This window comes from Neolamprologus multifasciatus, chromosome 1, assembly GCF_963576455.1.
Source record: "Neolamprologus multifasciatus chromosome 1, fNeoMul1.2, whole genome shotgun sequence".
Classification (NCBI taxonomy): Eukaryota; Metazoa; Chordata; class Actinopteri; order Cichliformes; family Cichlidae; genus Neolamprologus; species Neolamprologus multifasciatus.
The window spans coordinates 15693046-15707167 of record NC_140439.1 but is presented as its reverse complement, the minus strand read 5'-3'; the positions used below and the strand labels follow the sequence as shown (position 1 = coordinate 15707167).

Here is a 14122-nt window from a genome sequence, read left to right as displayed (position 1 = left end):
TTGTCTTTGCAAAGTTTGTTTAAATTTTTTTAAAGATCAGAAACCCCCCACTAATACGTTCTTTTTAAAAAGATCATTATTTCACTGAGGTTTTGTGTATTCATTTGAATCCTTTCAGCAAAACACGTTTCAGAGGAAAATGTGTGTGCGGGATGTGTATAAAGATGTTTTCATCGGAAATTGAATTAGGTTTGACTCTCCAGAAATTAATTGTTCCAAACAGATAAAATAAATAAAACATTTCAATTTCAGAAAGAATCTGGCTAGAATGCAGTGTGATAACTGTAATTTGTCTCTATTAATATGCAGGGGTAAATTACTTTTGGCAGCCTTATCATATTTCAACACAAGAGCTTCATCTCCCTGTGACTGTTTCTAAAGACACCAGAAGATGGCAGTAATGTGTCTGAAACCAGAACGCCAGCTGACACCACAACCTCTACAGTTCAATGTTCTTGGCACATGCTCCAGTTTTGAGTTTCAATAAATTCAGCCTGGTTGTTTTTGCATAAACGGGTTCACAGGCAAACAAATAAAGAGCATCACTCATGTCTTTATGTTGGAAAGTTAAAAGAACCACACATTCATGGAAATCACTTTAAGGTCCCTTACTAAAATAGGTATGCTTTAAATAACAGGTGGGGTGGCTCTGGAATAAAGTAACTGTGTTTTAAACGTCTTTAATCTCACTTTCAAATTATACAACCTCAGTCTGACAGTCACTATAACTGCATGATTCAAAGATTTTTGGGAAAACAAAAACTTGTACTTACAGCTGCTGTATCAGACTCGCTGCCACAGTGTGCAGGCTGAGTGAGGAACAATGATTTTTTTTTCCTGCATTCATAATGAAACGACCAACTAACTAATGCATGATGCTGCGCTGCGCTTGTTCCCCTAAAACATCTGTCACCTCTAAACGTTTCACAAGTGTGACAAAACAAAGTGTTTAATCATCGGGCGCTGTCACACCTCAGATCATATGCTGTTGCTTAACACGTCTTCATAACTCGTAGCAGGTGGATGTCATGTTTGTGAAGAGGAGAATCGGGCATGTTCCTAAATATCTTTAGAAGGTGAGGCTCTGAGAAAACAGAGGAATGAAGGAAACCCCAAAGTAAACATGACTGTCCGTGTGCTGCCCACAGAATATACTCAATTTAAACCATTGTTGATCTCCATGTTTTTTAAGGGAAAACTTTCATGAATTCAAAGATGTCCAATCTACTAAAACCTGTGTCTCTGAATGCTGTGGTGGTGTTGATGTTAGCTACCTGCTGCCTATTTCTACATGTAAAGAACTTTGTGCATTCATGGGCTATATTTCTAACTCGGAAGGCTGAGCTTTGTGGGTGCATTGGGTTTCACTCCACAGCTTCTTCTGTCTGACGAATTTAGTCATAGCTCGCTTAAAACTCCTCGCCATGACTTCAAAGAATGATGATAAAAGTATTCAGGAGAGCTGTGTGAAAGCATCCTGTCGTATTTTACATAAATATATATCTACACCTCTGTATATACTGCATTTGTATCCCTTTGCTGCTTCCTCCATCAATGCCCGTGTGGATGGAAAAAGGACCAACCTGGTTTAATAAACATGAAACTGCATCAGCTCACAAGTAATTCCAACATGCATTTTAGCATGATAAGCAGGATTACTGTTTGTTTCTGTTTTTTTCCTCACTTCTTGGGAATTAAAGTTTTTCTGTGGATTAAAGAGTAATAAAAATGATTTTTTTTTTTTTTAAAAGCAGCTGTTTTGTTGGATGTCAGTTAACCTCCTGAGTGTGAAGTTAAAGCATACAGTTTAGCAGCAAAAACTCATTCTTACACTCTAACTGCTAACTGTGGTGTCAGCAGGCTTATGGTAGTGTGGTGCGGAGAGACTGACTCCTTACCTGTCTATGCACACAAATACCCAATCCCCCCTCAAACGTGCAAATGGTGCCAATAATAATGTTTTCATGTCAATCCTGACAATTCTGGAGATGAGAACTAAGATTAAAAAAAGCTGATTATAAAAAAGACACATGGACTTTGAGAGCATTTATGATTCAAACTGATAACCTTTCTCATATCTTCTCTTTTTCTTTTGTAGTTTTGTTGAAGACACGGTAACAAATATTTCAGACGTTCAAGATGAAATTGGCAGATAAGAGACTACTCGCTGTGTGAAGAGATGGCGATGCAGTTGGAAGCCTGTTGCGACTGCAGTTTTGATGATCCTGATCACTGACTGTTTTCAGACGAGACATTCACTGGGCAGAGCAACACAAAGCAATTGGAACTGGAAAACAACCAACCAAAGGAAAACTGTGTTTCCATCTTGTTCTCCAGCCAACCCGTCCTACCTCTGGAGATCCTGACGCACTGATCCCAACTTGCTCGTGCTGCCTTACTTGCTGGCAGCATTCTTCACACTGCTTCTTTCTGTACTCAGAATTAATGAAGTGGCAGATGTTATAAGGAGAGCCCAGCCAAGGTCAGGCATTAAATTTAAGAAATTGAATTTGATTTTAGCAATATTAGGCAAATGAAAGATAATGTTTAGTATGCACATCGAACTCCCAAGTATTACTGGAGGCCAAGGTAATTTGTGATTAGACACCATATTTCTAAGATTTTTAGGGCTGTGCACAATGACCTCAGTTTTATTATCGGAATTTAGAAGTAGGAAATTACAGGTCATCCATGCTTTTGTCTTTAAGGCATGGCTTTAATTTAATTAATTAATTTGATTAAGCTGGCTTCATGGATAAATAAAGCTGGGTATCATCTGCATAGCATTGTAAGTTTATGCAGTATCTGCATTAATATGACCTTATCACTCACCAGTCTTCACTGTGCAGGGCATGGTGAAGGAGAGTACACACTTATGAGCCAGAGGCAACAGAGTCACCATTGGATGCCTGTTGAGCTGAATAATGCCAATGCCAGTGACATGCCAGGACAGGACTGTGTTCCCAGTTAGAAGCAGAGGATTAGTTAAATTCCTGTGGTAAGACTGTTTGAACATGACACTACCTGTGCACAACCAATATTTTATCCTGACTGAGAGAGAGTAACAGTCTATATTTACTTCCTAGCATGGTGGGCTTCTCTCTTAAATATAGTGGCAATTGTTCTCCTCCTGTGTAACATCAACCCTCTGTATGTCCACCACTACACCATCACTTTAATTTTCTGAATCACTTTCATGAATTTTCTTTCTGGTCTTGCTCTTTTCCTCCTGCGTGGTAGTCTTCAACAAGCTTTGTCCCATATATCCACTAACCCTGCTCTGCACATGTCCAAACAACCTGAGCTGTCTGTCTGATATTCTCATTTCTTATCCATCCTGGTCACTCCCAACAAAAAGCATCTTCAACTCTGCCACCTCCAGCTCAGACTTCTTTTTGCTTGTACAACTCTCTCCGAACCACATGTCATAGCAATTAATCCTTTGCTTTCACTCTTACTCCTTTCTTTCTGTCACAAATCACCCGTTACGCTTGTGTCCACCCCCTCCACCCTGTCCCCACCTCTCTTGTGCTCTATCTGCACTATCTTTGGATGGTTGACCGCAGGTATTTAAACTTCACTCCACTCCTTGCAGCTTCCCTATTACACCTGCCTCACTCATTCACACACATACATTCTGACTTGATTTTACTGAGTTTCATTGCTCTTCTCTCCAATACCTCAATTTTCAGGCGGTATATAAATTAGGTTTATTACTATTATTAGTATCATTATTATTGGAAGGTAAAATGTTTCAATTTTTAATGGGGATATTTAAATGACATAGCATAAATGTCACTCTTTGGATTCAATTTCATATTATTGTTTAAAAATGTAATTTCTTCTTCTTCTTCTCATTTGAAAACCCCCATATCTCTGTATGAAAACATCTTAGGGTGAAACTGCGCCCCCTGCCGACCGTTCACGGTAACCGCGGAACGGCTGTAATAAGCCCACTGGCTGCTCCGCACAACAACACAAACGCCATCTTTAGCTGACAAGCAAAGTAGCAAAGCTGAGAGTTGAGAAGCGAAACTAGGTCAGGCGCTCGGAAAGCCAGCACACTTTTGAAAATCTCATTTCACCAGCTTCCCGGCAGTTTTCGCTAACCTCCCGACACACCGCGCTGTCGTATGGTCCAATGTGTTTGATCGGTCGGCCAGCTCGGACGCAGTTTTCTTGTGTCGGACCCGGTTGACGTTGAGTGATCGTCTCTAAATAAACAGCCCCACGGAGGAGGTGATAACCAGGTGAGGAGGGTGAAGATAAATAACTGCCGCAGACCTGTAAGTGTCTGATCGAGCTGTTTTTAGTTACCGTTTTATGTTAAGTGGGTAGACTTTGCTAAGTAGTTGCCAAGATGTATAGTTGGGCTGAGCTAAGCTAACTCCTGACGGGTGTGTTGTTGCTGTAAACTGCGGTGGCATTAAACGGCGTCCACAGCGTGGCATTTATGCGTGGAAAAAAGCGCTCTTATTAAAAGACAGCATCAGCGAGGAGAAGCTAACTTTGAGGCAGCTTGACCACACGGTGCTGGTGGTTGAAGCAGAGGGAGGCGTGTCCTCTATCTGTACTGTTTTCATTTTCAGGTGGGCAGAAGAAATGCTGAAGGAAACACGTAGGCTGTTCTTGCAGTTAATCACCAGCGTGTGTGAGGCAAAACACGCGGAATGGCCCAGTGCACACAGTAGTCAGGACAGACTTCCAGGAAATAAACACGTTTCTTTCTAACTTGGTGCTCGCGTACCTGTGTGAATCGACCGATATTGGGGGAACGGGAAAGCCGATAGAGGCAGTAAGCTGTTTTAAATTGTTAATGATTAAAGAAAGACAGGTACCTGTATAATAATAATAATAAACCAGCATTTATAGCTGCTCTTAGTTTACAATATGTAGCAGGGGGCAGTATTTATTAGTTGTAAGAACTAGAACAGCACAGTCACATTAAAGAAACTCGTCACAAGTGTTTTTGTTTAGAAAACCAGTCAACTAGTTAATCAGTATCCATGCAGCCACAGGTTAAAACTAAAGAGGTACCATTAGAAAACAGAGTACATACACACACACACACACTTTAGTGGACAGCAGAGTAAATATGCTTTTGTGATGTTCTTTGAAGTTTTTTTAAAAAAAAATTATTTTCGATTTAGTGTTGGTTTGCTTTTTTTCGTGTCCCTTTTATTCTTTAAACATGTTCAGCATTCGTTTTCATTAATTTAGCTGTTAGTTTTGTTTTTTTGGAATTAAGATAACTCTTTATTGTCATTGCGCAGTCATACATAGTACAATAGTACTATGAAATTGGAGAACTGTTATGTGTTTTGACAAGAATGACAGCTAAATATACTTCCTTTATATATTCCGTGATATAAAAATGCCATATTTCTGTTTTCATGCTTTTTTTTCTAAAGGCCAGTTTTTTATTTTTTGCATCTGCAGCAGTATGCAAACGTTTTGATTATTTAGATTTTAGATTTTATTTTAGATTTTATTTTATACTAGTTCATGACCCAAAATAAGCAAATCTATATATAATTAACCAGATTACCCAATAAAAATATTTGTGGCTTTAGGGTCATGTGTCAGGCTTCCATATACGGGCTGCATTTTATATGTGTTTATATATAACTTTGTTTTTGTATGTAAACATGTGCAAACATACATGGAGATACAGTATAAAACGCAAAATAGTTTGTACAGTTCTAACAAGCTTGAAAATCGATATTTAGCATGACCACCTTTGTTATTCAACACAGCCTAAACAGCTTTTGTGTAATATCTGGATATATTCGTGTATATCCACAGACCAGTTCTTGTATCATTTGGGACACCTCAGTCTTTCCTCCACATTTCCCTTCCTTAACTATGGCTTCTTGTCAGCCACCCTTCCTATGAGACCATTGCTGAGCTTCAGTGAACGTTAGAGGAAAATGTTTTGTCCAGTTTTCTCAAACTTTTTGAGGACACTCTGCACACCATACTGAGATATTAGAAGTTGTTGTCTAATAGTACTTTGGAAGTCACCTTGTTGGTGCAAAAATAAATTTTTTATGGTTAGCAGATGATGCTATCTTAAGCATGTTTCACAGATTGAGCTAAATACAGTACATTGGAAACAAATTGTGTCTTTCTTAAAGGCTACTAGAAATGAAGTGCCCAAGATATAATGTAAAACTGGTTCTTTGCTAAGTTGTCTGTTATGTGTTGACACAACACTGTTAATTTAGGTGCCCTTTTATGCTTGAATGATTCCTAGGTCAGTGTTAAAAGTCTAAACAAACAAACAAGGAAAAACATTCCTCTTAAAATGGTCAGCTAGAAGGAATAGAACAGAATAGCTCTTTATTATCACTGTGCACGTGCAACAAGATTATGGGTGATCCCCACCAACTGTGCAGGAATAAAATATAAATAGTAAACAGCATGACTAAATGGCAAACAAGAGAAATATATACAGTCAAGGGGATATATACAAAACAGGAGAAATGTGTAGAAAAAATAAGAGAAAGGCACATTAAAGTACAATGGACTGAACATGAATGAATGAAAAAGCAACCAATGTCCAGAAAAGAACTGCCAAAGGCCCTCTTAAAGCCTGGATAACTTTTATTCAAACGCACTTAAGAAAATACAAGGAAGTTGAGCTCATTATAAGCAAAATATAAAGAAACAAGGGATGACTCAAGAGATTTGCACAATGCTGTAGTTTTAGTTAACTGTAGAAACCTTTGTGCTCATATGTTCTAGATAGTCTTGTTTAATCAACTGCTGATTTTTAACTAGCTGAATTCAGTCAAATACACCAAGTTATTGACCTAATCATGTGATCCTGCTTGGAGTCTAAATTTAGAAAGGAGAAGCACTCCTCCTGGTTTTCATTGATAATCTATAGGCACTGGTAGTTTTGTCATTGGTCATTTTTTAATGGGTACATAAGATTCACATATTTATCACAACAGCTATATATGTTGCTGTGAAATGATTTTTGTTTTTGTTTTTACTAGTTCATGACCCAAAATAAGCAAATCTATATATAATTAACCAGATTACCCAGTAAAAATATTTGTGGCTTTAGGGTCATGTGTCAGGCTTCCATATATGGGCTGCAAAAATAAAAACAACTGGGATAACATGCACAACGGCGAGCAGAAAAACTCTGCTCGCCGTTGTCTGGATTTTAAACCCTCATCTGTTCACCCAGGATGAAACGAGGTCTCCAAGGGAACGAGCAGGAGGATGGAGGTGGGACCAGCGGTGGGTGTAAGAAGACTCTTAAACGGTCCCGCAAGCAGAGGAGGGAGAAAGATTTGGAGGATGGGGAAGCCCGCTGGGAGTGTCTGCCACAGGAGATCCTGCTCCACGTCTTCCAGTACCTGCCTCTCCTGGACAGGGCTTTTGCCTCCCAGGTACCTGTATAATAATAATAATAAACCAGCATTTATAGCTGCTCTTAGTTTACAATATGTAGCAGGGGGCAGTATTTATTAGTTGTAAGAACTAGAACAGCACAGTCACATTTTTTTCCCTCTCATACTCATGTGTAAGCCTCGTTTGTATTGCTTTACTTACACGCTACATTGGCATTATTATACCTAATGGTTGCTGAGTTTATCTGATGGAGGATTATGAGCCTTAAAGGCCATAAGTGGGTGCTTCAGCTTGACTTTGATTGTGATACATGCTGTATTTGTTCATATAATGAGAGAGGTCTTCATTTGGCTAAACTAAGAAGGTAAAGCAGGGTTCTGTTAGTTTGTGGGTATGGGGTCATGTTTCAAAGCACTGCCTCAATTCGAACTGCCGCCAGTTTATCTCTTTTTTTTAAAGTTGCAGCATTTTGCTGTTAACACTTTAATGGAAGGTTACTCATTCATGAGGGAGATCAACAAGATGTTTTCAGTTTTTCTGCACAAATAAAATGCAGCATGAGCATCTAAGTGGTAAACATAATGGAAAATGCAAAAGCATATAAAATTTAAATGTTTGACAGCTTTGTTGTTGCAGACAAAGAACTTCTGTTTTCAGCTGTTTCAGTGGACTGAGACCAAATGCATTGGAGTATTATAAAGTCATACTGTTCATGAGCACAATTTAATTTATGTACAAAATTTAAAAAAAAAAAAGCAATATAAAGTAATCAACTGTCTCACCAGTAGATCTCACATTGGGGTAGTCTGACTCCATCGTGCTGCACTTCAGTTCAGTTTTATATATACAGAGCGCTTTACACACCCAGTCATCCACCCATTCACGCACACATTCACACACTGGTGGAGGCAAGCTACAGTTGTAGCCACAGCTGCCCTGGGGCAGACTGACAGAAGCGAGGCTGCCACATCGCGCCATCGGCCCTTCTGGCCAACACCAGTAGGCGGTAGGTGAAGTGTCTTGCCCAAGGACACAACGACCGAGACTGTCCGAGCCGGGGCTCGAGCCGGCAACCTTCTGATTACAAGGCGAACTCCCAACTCTTGAGCCACAATTGCCCCCACGTTTTATATTTTAATATTTTATTTATGTGTTATGTATATATTTACACCCACGAAACAGGCAGTGAGGATTTTGACACGTCTTAATTTCCTTTCACACCCAGTTAGCTAAGGAAGCTGATGCGATACAGCATGTTTGAAGGTTCTTACGGCTTCACACATGCGTTATTAATACCGCTGGCTCGGAGTCAGGTATTTTTTTTTTTAAAAAGGAGCCAGTGGCTCCTTTTTAAAAAAAAATCATTATTAATATTAAGCAGGAACTCAGCAGGAGTTTAAACAGTAAGCAAGCAGATGTACCGTGTTGCTGTTTTCCTGTTTCAACAAGTCATATCCTCAACATTTGTGCCAGGGTGACACCTCTAAGATTAATTATTGGTTTCTCTTCTCTTCTCTGAGTCACATTTTGTCTTCTTGCCTGAGGATGAAAAAAGAAAAAGTATTTTTGTCCTCAGCATGAAAAATTGAAAAGTTTGTGTTGTTGCTGCAGGTATGCCGGGGCTGGAACGAGGCCTTTCACATGCCAGAACTGTGGCGATGCTTTGAGTTTGAGTTGAACCAGCCAGCCAGCTCCTACCTGAAGGCCACACACCCAGACCTCATCAAACAGATCATCAAGAGGCACTCGGACCACCTGCAGTATGTCAGCTTCAAGGTACGAAAGAGAGGGGGGCAGTTTGAGGTTACAGCAGTTCAGTGATGAAGCGAAGTGGATTTTTATGTGCTGCCCAACTCACAGTGCCATTTTCTCTGTGTGCTGCCAGGTGGACAGCAGCAGAGAGTCTGCAGAAGCAGCGTGCGACATCCTCTCTCAGCTGGTGAATTGTTCTTTGAAAACTCTTGGGCTCATCTCCACAGCCAGGCCCAGCTTCATGGAGATGCCTAAGGTCAGCCTCAGCAAGAGGGTTACACCGTGTGCATTTTCAAGTAAAAGCAAACAGACGTGACACCACAAGGTGGGGCGTGAGCTTTTGCAGAGCCTTAGAAATGAGGCATGACTGAGAAGATTTGAGAACCACTGAAGCACTCAGACATGAGCGCCTCTGAATTGTAACGCACCGCAGAGATCTGAAAATCCACCGCTTTAGAGCTCCTTTGATTAATGCCTGAAAGGAAGCTGGTCTGATTAAAGTCAAGTGCCTGTGGGAAGGTCTACAAGTTGATATCTCCAAAATCTTGTACTCAGCCCCTGTTTTCTTTGACACTTTATGTCAGAAGACAGATCCCACAGATGCATACAATGTAAAAGAAACTCTGTGGAATTATGGTAATTTGCTGTGCCGCGGTCTTGTTTTGTTTGCAGCTTTTATTTTACAACTACCTGCACAAAAATGCATCTGCTCCTAGACAAACCTGAAAGTTTCAGTGTGTATGTGTAGTTGAATTAGATGCTTGTTACTAGATCTGTCTGCAGATTTCCTAAACAAAATGTTTGCTTATTGTTTCTCTCTCTTCTCTGTTCAACAGTCCCACTTCATCTCAGCACTGACTGTGGTTTTCGTCAACTCTAAATCCCTGTCCTCCCTGAAGATTGATGACACGCCCGTGGATGACCCGTCTCTTAAAGTCCTGGTGGCCAATAACAGCGACACGCTCAAACTGCTCAAAATGAGCAGCTGCCCTCACGTTTCACCTGCAGGTACTGACAAATGGAACAAATGAGAGAAATTAGGGGCCTTAATGATTAGTAATGACTAATTAGTCATTGTGTAGAATTTGATTGATTGATTGAGAACTGTTATTGCTGAAATTGTAAGGTTTCTCCTTTGTTTCTCAGGGGCTTGGGTGCGATTTATAGACGTGCTGTGCAGGTTGCCAGTAAACACTGCATTTCTTTTTTGGGCGTGTATTTCCAGGCATCCTGTGTGTGGCTGATCAGTGCCATGGCCTGAGAGAACTGGCTCTCAACTACCATTTGCTGAGCGATGAACTTCTCATCGCCCTCTCCTCGGAGAAGCACGTGCATCTCGAGCACCTCCGCATTGACGTGGTCAGTGAAAATCCCGGCCAACAGTTTCACACCATCAAAAAGAGCAGCTGGGACGCCATGAAACGTCACTCGCCTAAATTTAATCTGGTCATGTACTTCTACCTCTACGAGGATGAGTTTGGCCCTTTCTTCCGCGACGAAATCCCTGTTACGCATCTGTACTTCGGCCGCTCCGTCAGCAAAGACGTGCTGGGGCGCGTCGGCCTCAACTGCCCGCGTCTGGTTGAGCTGGTGGTGTGCGCCAACGGGCTGCGACCGCTGGACGAGGAGCTGATCCGCATCGCCCAGCGCTGCACGCAGCTGTCTGCCATTGGCTTGGGAGAGTGCGAAGTGTCCTGCAGCGCCTTCGTGGAGTTTGTCAAGATGTGTGGAGACAGACTGACACAGCTATCCATCATGGAGGAAGTACTGGTTCCAGATCATCGCTACGGGTTGGATGATATCCACTGGGAGGTATCAAAGCATTTGGGTCGCGTCTGGTTCCCAGACATGATGCCTACGTGGTAGAGCTCTGGTAGAAGGCTCATCTTTCTTTCTTTTTTTTCTGAAAACATGAAGAAAACTGATTTTATTTTATTAACATGTATTGATTTCAGCTACAAATTTCTGTATATAACTTTTGTATTTAGGTGTATATTTATAGATTATAATTTACGTAATTTGTAACATTTAGTATCTTGTTTTCTTCAGCCCTTGAATACTGGATAAATATAGTGTTTGAGGAGGGTTTGGGAGTGTCACCTTTCCAGGGGGATTAACAAATATGTCTGGTAACTAATGGCCCGTTTATGCTCGCCGTTTTTGCCCTCACAAACGGTGATGTACGACGAAAGTGACATCACATCCACCGGGCAATCCGCGCCTTTTATTCGTCATTCTGGTCAATCGTACCACAAACTTTTGTAGCTTTACACAGGTGTCCGTGCCATTGCTGCAGCAGCTGGTTTGGGAGTGCACCCGTGTCAGAAGTAAACCTCTTGTTTAATTCTATCATTGCAATTGTTTTGCTTCTGGTTTTGACTTTTTCTCCTGTGGCACAGCTAATGTGGATGTTTTATGTCAGTGGTGACACCTATCATTCAGGAAAATCCTGCAGCAAATCCTACTTTAAATGATACCGCGCTATTGCGACGTCACAGTTGCCGTGCAGAACCACCGGTCCAGCGAGCATAAATGCACCTAATTAGTTTCATACACACAAGATGCGTGTAACAAATATTCCTTTTTGCCTTGTAATTATAATCCTTTTAATATAAATCAGAAACTTTAAAGCACTGAGCTTAATTTCACTTAAGCGAGTTAACATGCAGATGTTAAAGAGATTATCATCACCACACTGAACCCAGTGTCTTTGAAGCCAGGCAGTTTAGTCTTAGAAGGGGATGATCACCATTATAAGCTAATGTATTTTAGTACTCATTCAAAGTCACCCAAATTAATGTTATAGAAGGTTTTCTGATATATTTTTGTTTCTTTCTTTACAGCTGCAGTAATAAGTTGTGACTGTACAAGAATGAGTGATTTTTTTTTTCACAGTGAGGCGACAGCTTTTTATAGATTGTGGTTGCTGATCATGTGACTACAAGGAGGGAGGCAGCAGCACAGACAGTACTTATTTGTTTTTTCTGCTCCTGCCATCCATCACTGTGTCACGACTTTATTTGAATGTGCTTTTGAACCTCATGTTTCTGCCCTGTGTTTGATTTTGGACAGCAAATTGTGGAGGCAGTTTTCTTTGGTCGCTTTGGCCATGATCGTGTTCCTGTATAAATATGTGTATATATAAACATATATGTGCGTGCATGGGTAATGTACGATAATTTATTTTCTGCATTGCCTGCACCCACGTTCCTGTAATTGTACATATAAAATCTGTTATATTTAAAAACAAATGTAAGAGAGAAATTCTAATCATATATCTGTACATTTAATGATTCCTTTCGATGCACTTTTACCCTAATGAAGGTCCCGAGAGTAGCATTAGGGAAGGAAATGGAACAATTTTGGAGCCAAATGGTCACAGGATTTAGCAGCGGTTCTGCAGTCTAATACCTCTGAGCCACCTTTTGTAGTTAACTTGATTTTACAAGGTTTGTTTCTTACAAACATTGAGATTATAAGATCCTAAAGTGGAATTTTTTTGTTTTGTTAACTGACACACAGAAATCATCCTGGGAAACCAAAACCCTCGATACAGCACAGTCACTGATTATGCTTCTATTTCTAACTTGAAGAAATATTAGAGTGATTCAGGAAAATTGTAACTAATTGGGAATCAAATTCAGAATTTCGAAGGTTATTTGATTGATGTACGCACCGTTGTAACGTTAGGGCTGTGTTGTTCAGCCTGTCGCAGACACAGTAGACTTTCAGAAATGAAGCGGGTGGTTGTAGATGATATTTGAAATCGTGCAGCCCTGCAGACGGGACAGTATGGCAGCTGAATGTTGATGTAGCCGAGTGTTTTCATGAATGTGTAAGCTTGAAATATTTATCTTTCTCTATTGTTTTTGTTGCAGTGGGCTGAAAGCTGATTTAACTTGGACACCTTTTAGTCTCTCAGTCATTATGTTCTGAGTTTACGAGGTTCATATTTCACCTTGTCTGTTTTTTTTTTTTTTTTTTTTTTTTGGTTTTTTTTTACTTTTTATTTTTTGGGCAAATGTTAATAGAAGAGCCACTCCTTTATGTTGATATTGTACCCTTTAACAGGCCCTGTAACGTCTTACTTGCAAGTTTTCTGTTTCTGCGAAGCTGCCACGCCTGACAATGGACTTTATCCTTTACTGGCGCACAGTACAGTTTATGGTGTATCTATACAAACACAAATGCAAATATGCCGTCTGTTGGTTAATATTAACCATATTTGTGTTGTGCTTGCACATGATTGTCGTAGTATCAGAAAACTGGCCGAGTAAGGGCTGCAGTTGTATAGAGAACAACATGTTGTTTATATTTAATCTAAATAAAGCTGCATTGTATTGAGAAGATTTTTTGGAGAGTAACGTCTCGTTCTTTTCCCAAAGAGATGAAGCATTCCAGTAAAAATCGTTTAAATAAAACTTTGGAATATAAAGACAATGATGTGCTTCGGTTCACATGGATTTAAGTTCTTTGAACTGTTTCAAGATCATATTCAGAGTTCAGTGAGGTATTTAGATGGATATAGACTTTATTAATCTCCATACTGGAGAAATTCACAAGTTACAGCAGCACAAGGCTCAGTAAGAAAAAAGGCATTAGAGATATGAGAACATCCATCCATTCGCTTCCGCTTATCCTTTTTCAGGGTCACAGGGGGCGCTGGAGCCTATCCCAGCTGTCATAGGGCGAGAGGCAGGATACACCCTGGCTAACACAGACAACCATTCACACTCACACTTAGTGGCAATTTGGATTATCCAATTTACCCATCCCCACAAGCTGCATGGAGGGAACCCACACAAACACAGGGAGAACATGTAAACTCCACACAGAAAGACCCCAGCCTGATGGTGGAATTGAACTTAGGACCTTCTTGCTGTGCGGCAACAGTGCTAACCACTGTGCCACCGTGCTGCCCATATATATGAGAACAAATGAGGAAAATTAAGGAAGAAAAAGACAGTGTACAAATAAAACAAGCAAAAATAATATGAAAAAG

The 14122-nt window shown here is 40.4% G+C and overlaps 1 protein-coding gene across 3 annotated transcripts; it reads left to right on the top strand.

Annotated features, from left to right (window-relative positions):
• Positions 1 to 3933: 3933 nt before the first annotated feature.
• LOC146525496 (F-box/LRR-repeat protein 3-like) lies at positions 3934 to 13469 on the top strand. 3 transcript variants are annotated; one of them, XM_085170506.1, is made up of 6 exons: positions 3934 to 4286; positions 7202 to 7406; positions 8980 to 9144; positions 9254 to 9376; positions 9957 to 10128; positions 10346 to 13469. In XM_085170506.1, the coding sequence occupies exons 2-6, from the start codon at positions 7203 to 7205 to the stop codon at positions 10984 to 10986; spliced, it is 1305 nt and encodes a 434-aa protein (XP_085026632.1). In that variant the 5' UTR covers positions 3934 to 4286; position 7202; the 3' UTR covers positions 10987 to 13469. The 3 variants fall into 3 exon arrangements, with proteins under 3 accessions (XP_085026632.1, XP_085026548.1, XP_085026692.1); XM_085170422.1 differs by having other exon boundaries at positions 3935 to 4250; XM_085170566.1 differs by lacking the exon at positions 3934 to 4286 and adding an exon at positions 4293 to 4795.
• The last annotated feature ends 653 nt before the right edge of the window (positions 13470 to 14122 follow it).

Bases quoted from the DNA above. Each gene is read 5' to 3' on its own strand.
- LOC146525496 (XM_085170506.1), top strand. From the start codon at position 7,203: ATGAAACGAGGTCTCCAAGGGAACGAGCAGGAGGATGGAGGTGGGACC. The intron at 7,407-8,979 runs GTACCTGTATAA...TTGTTGCTGCAG, and splicing joins ACAGGGCTTTTGCCTCCCAG to GTATGCCGGGGCTGGAACGA. The intron at 10,129-10,345 runs GTACTGACAAAT...GTGTATTTCCAG, and splicing joins CCCTCACGTTTCACCTGCAG to GCATCCTGTGTGTGGCTGAT.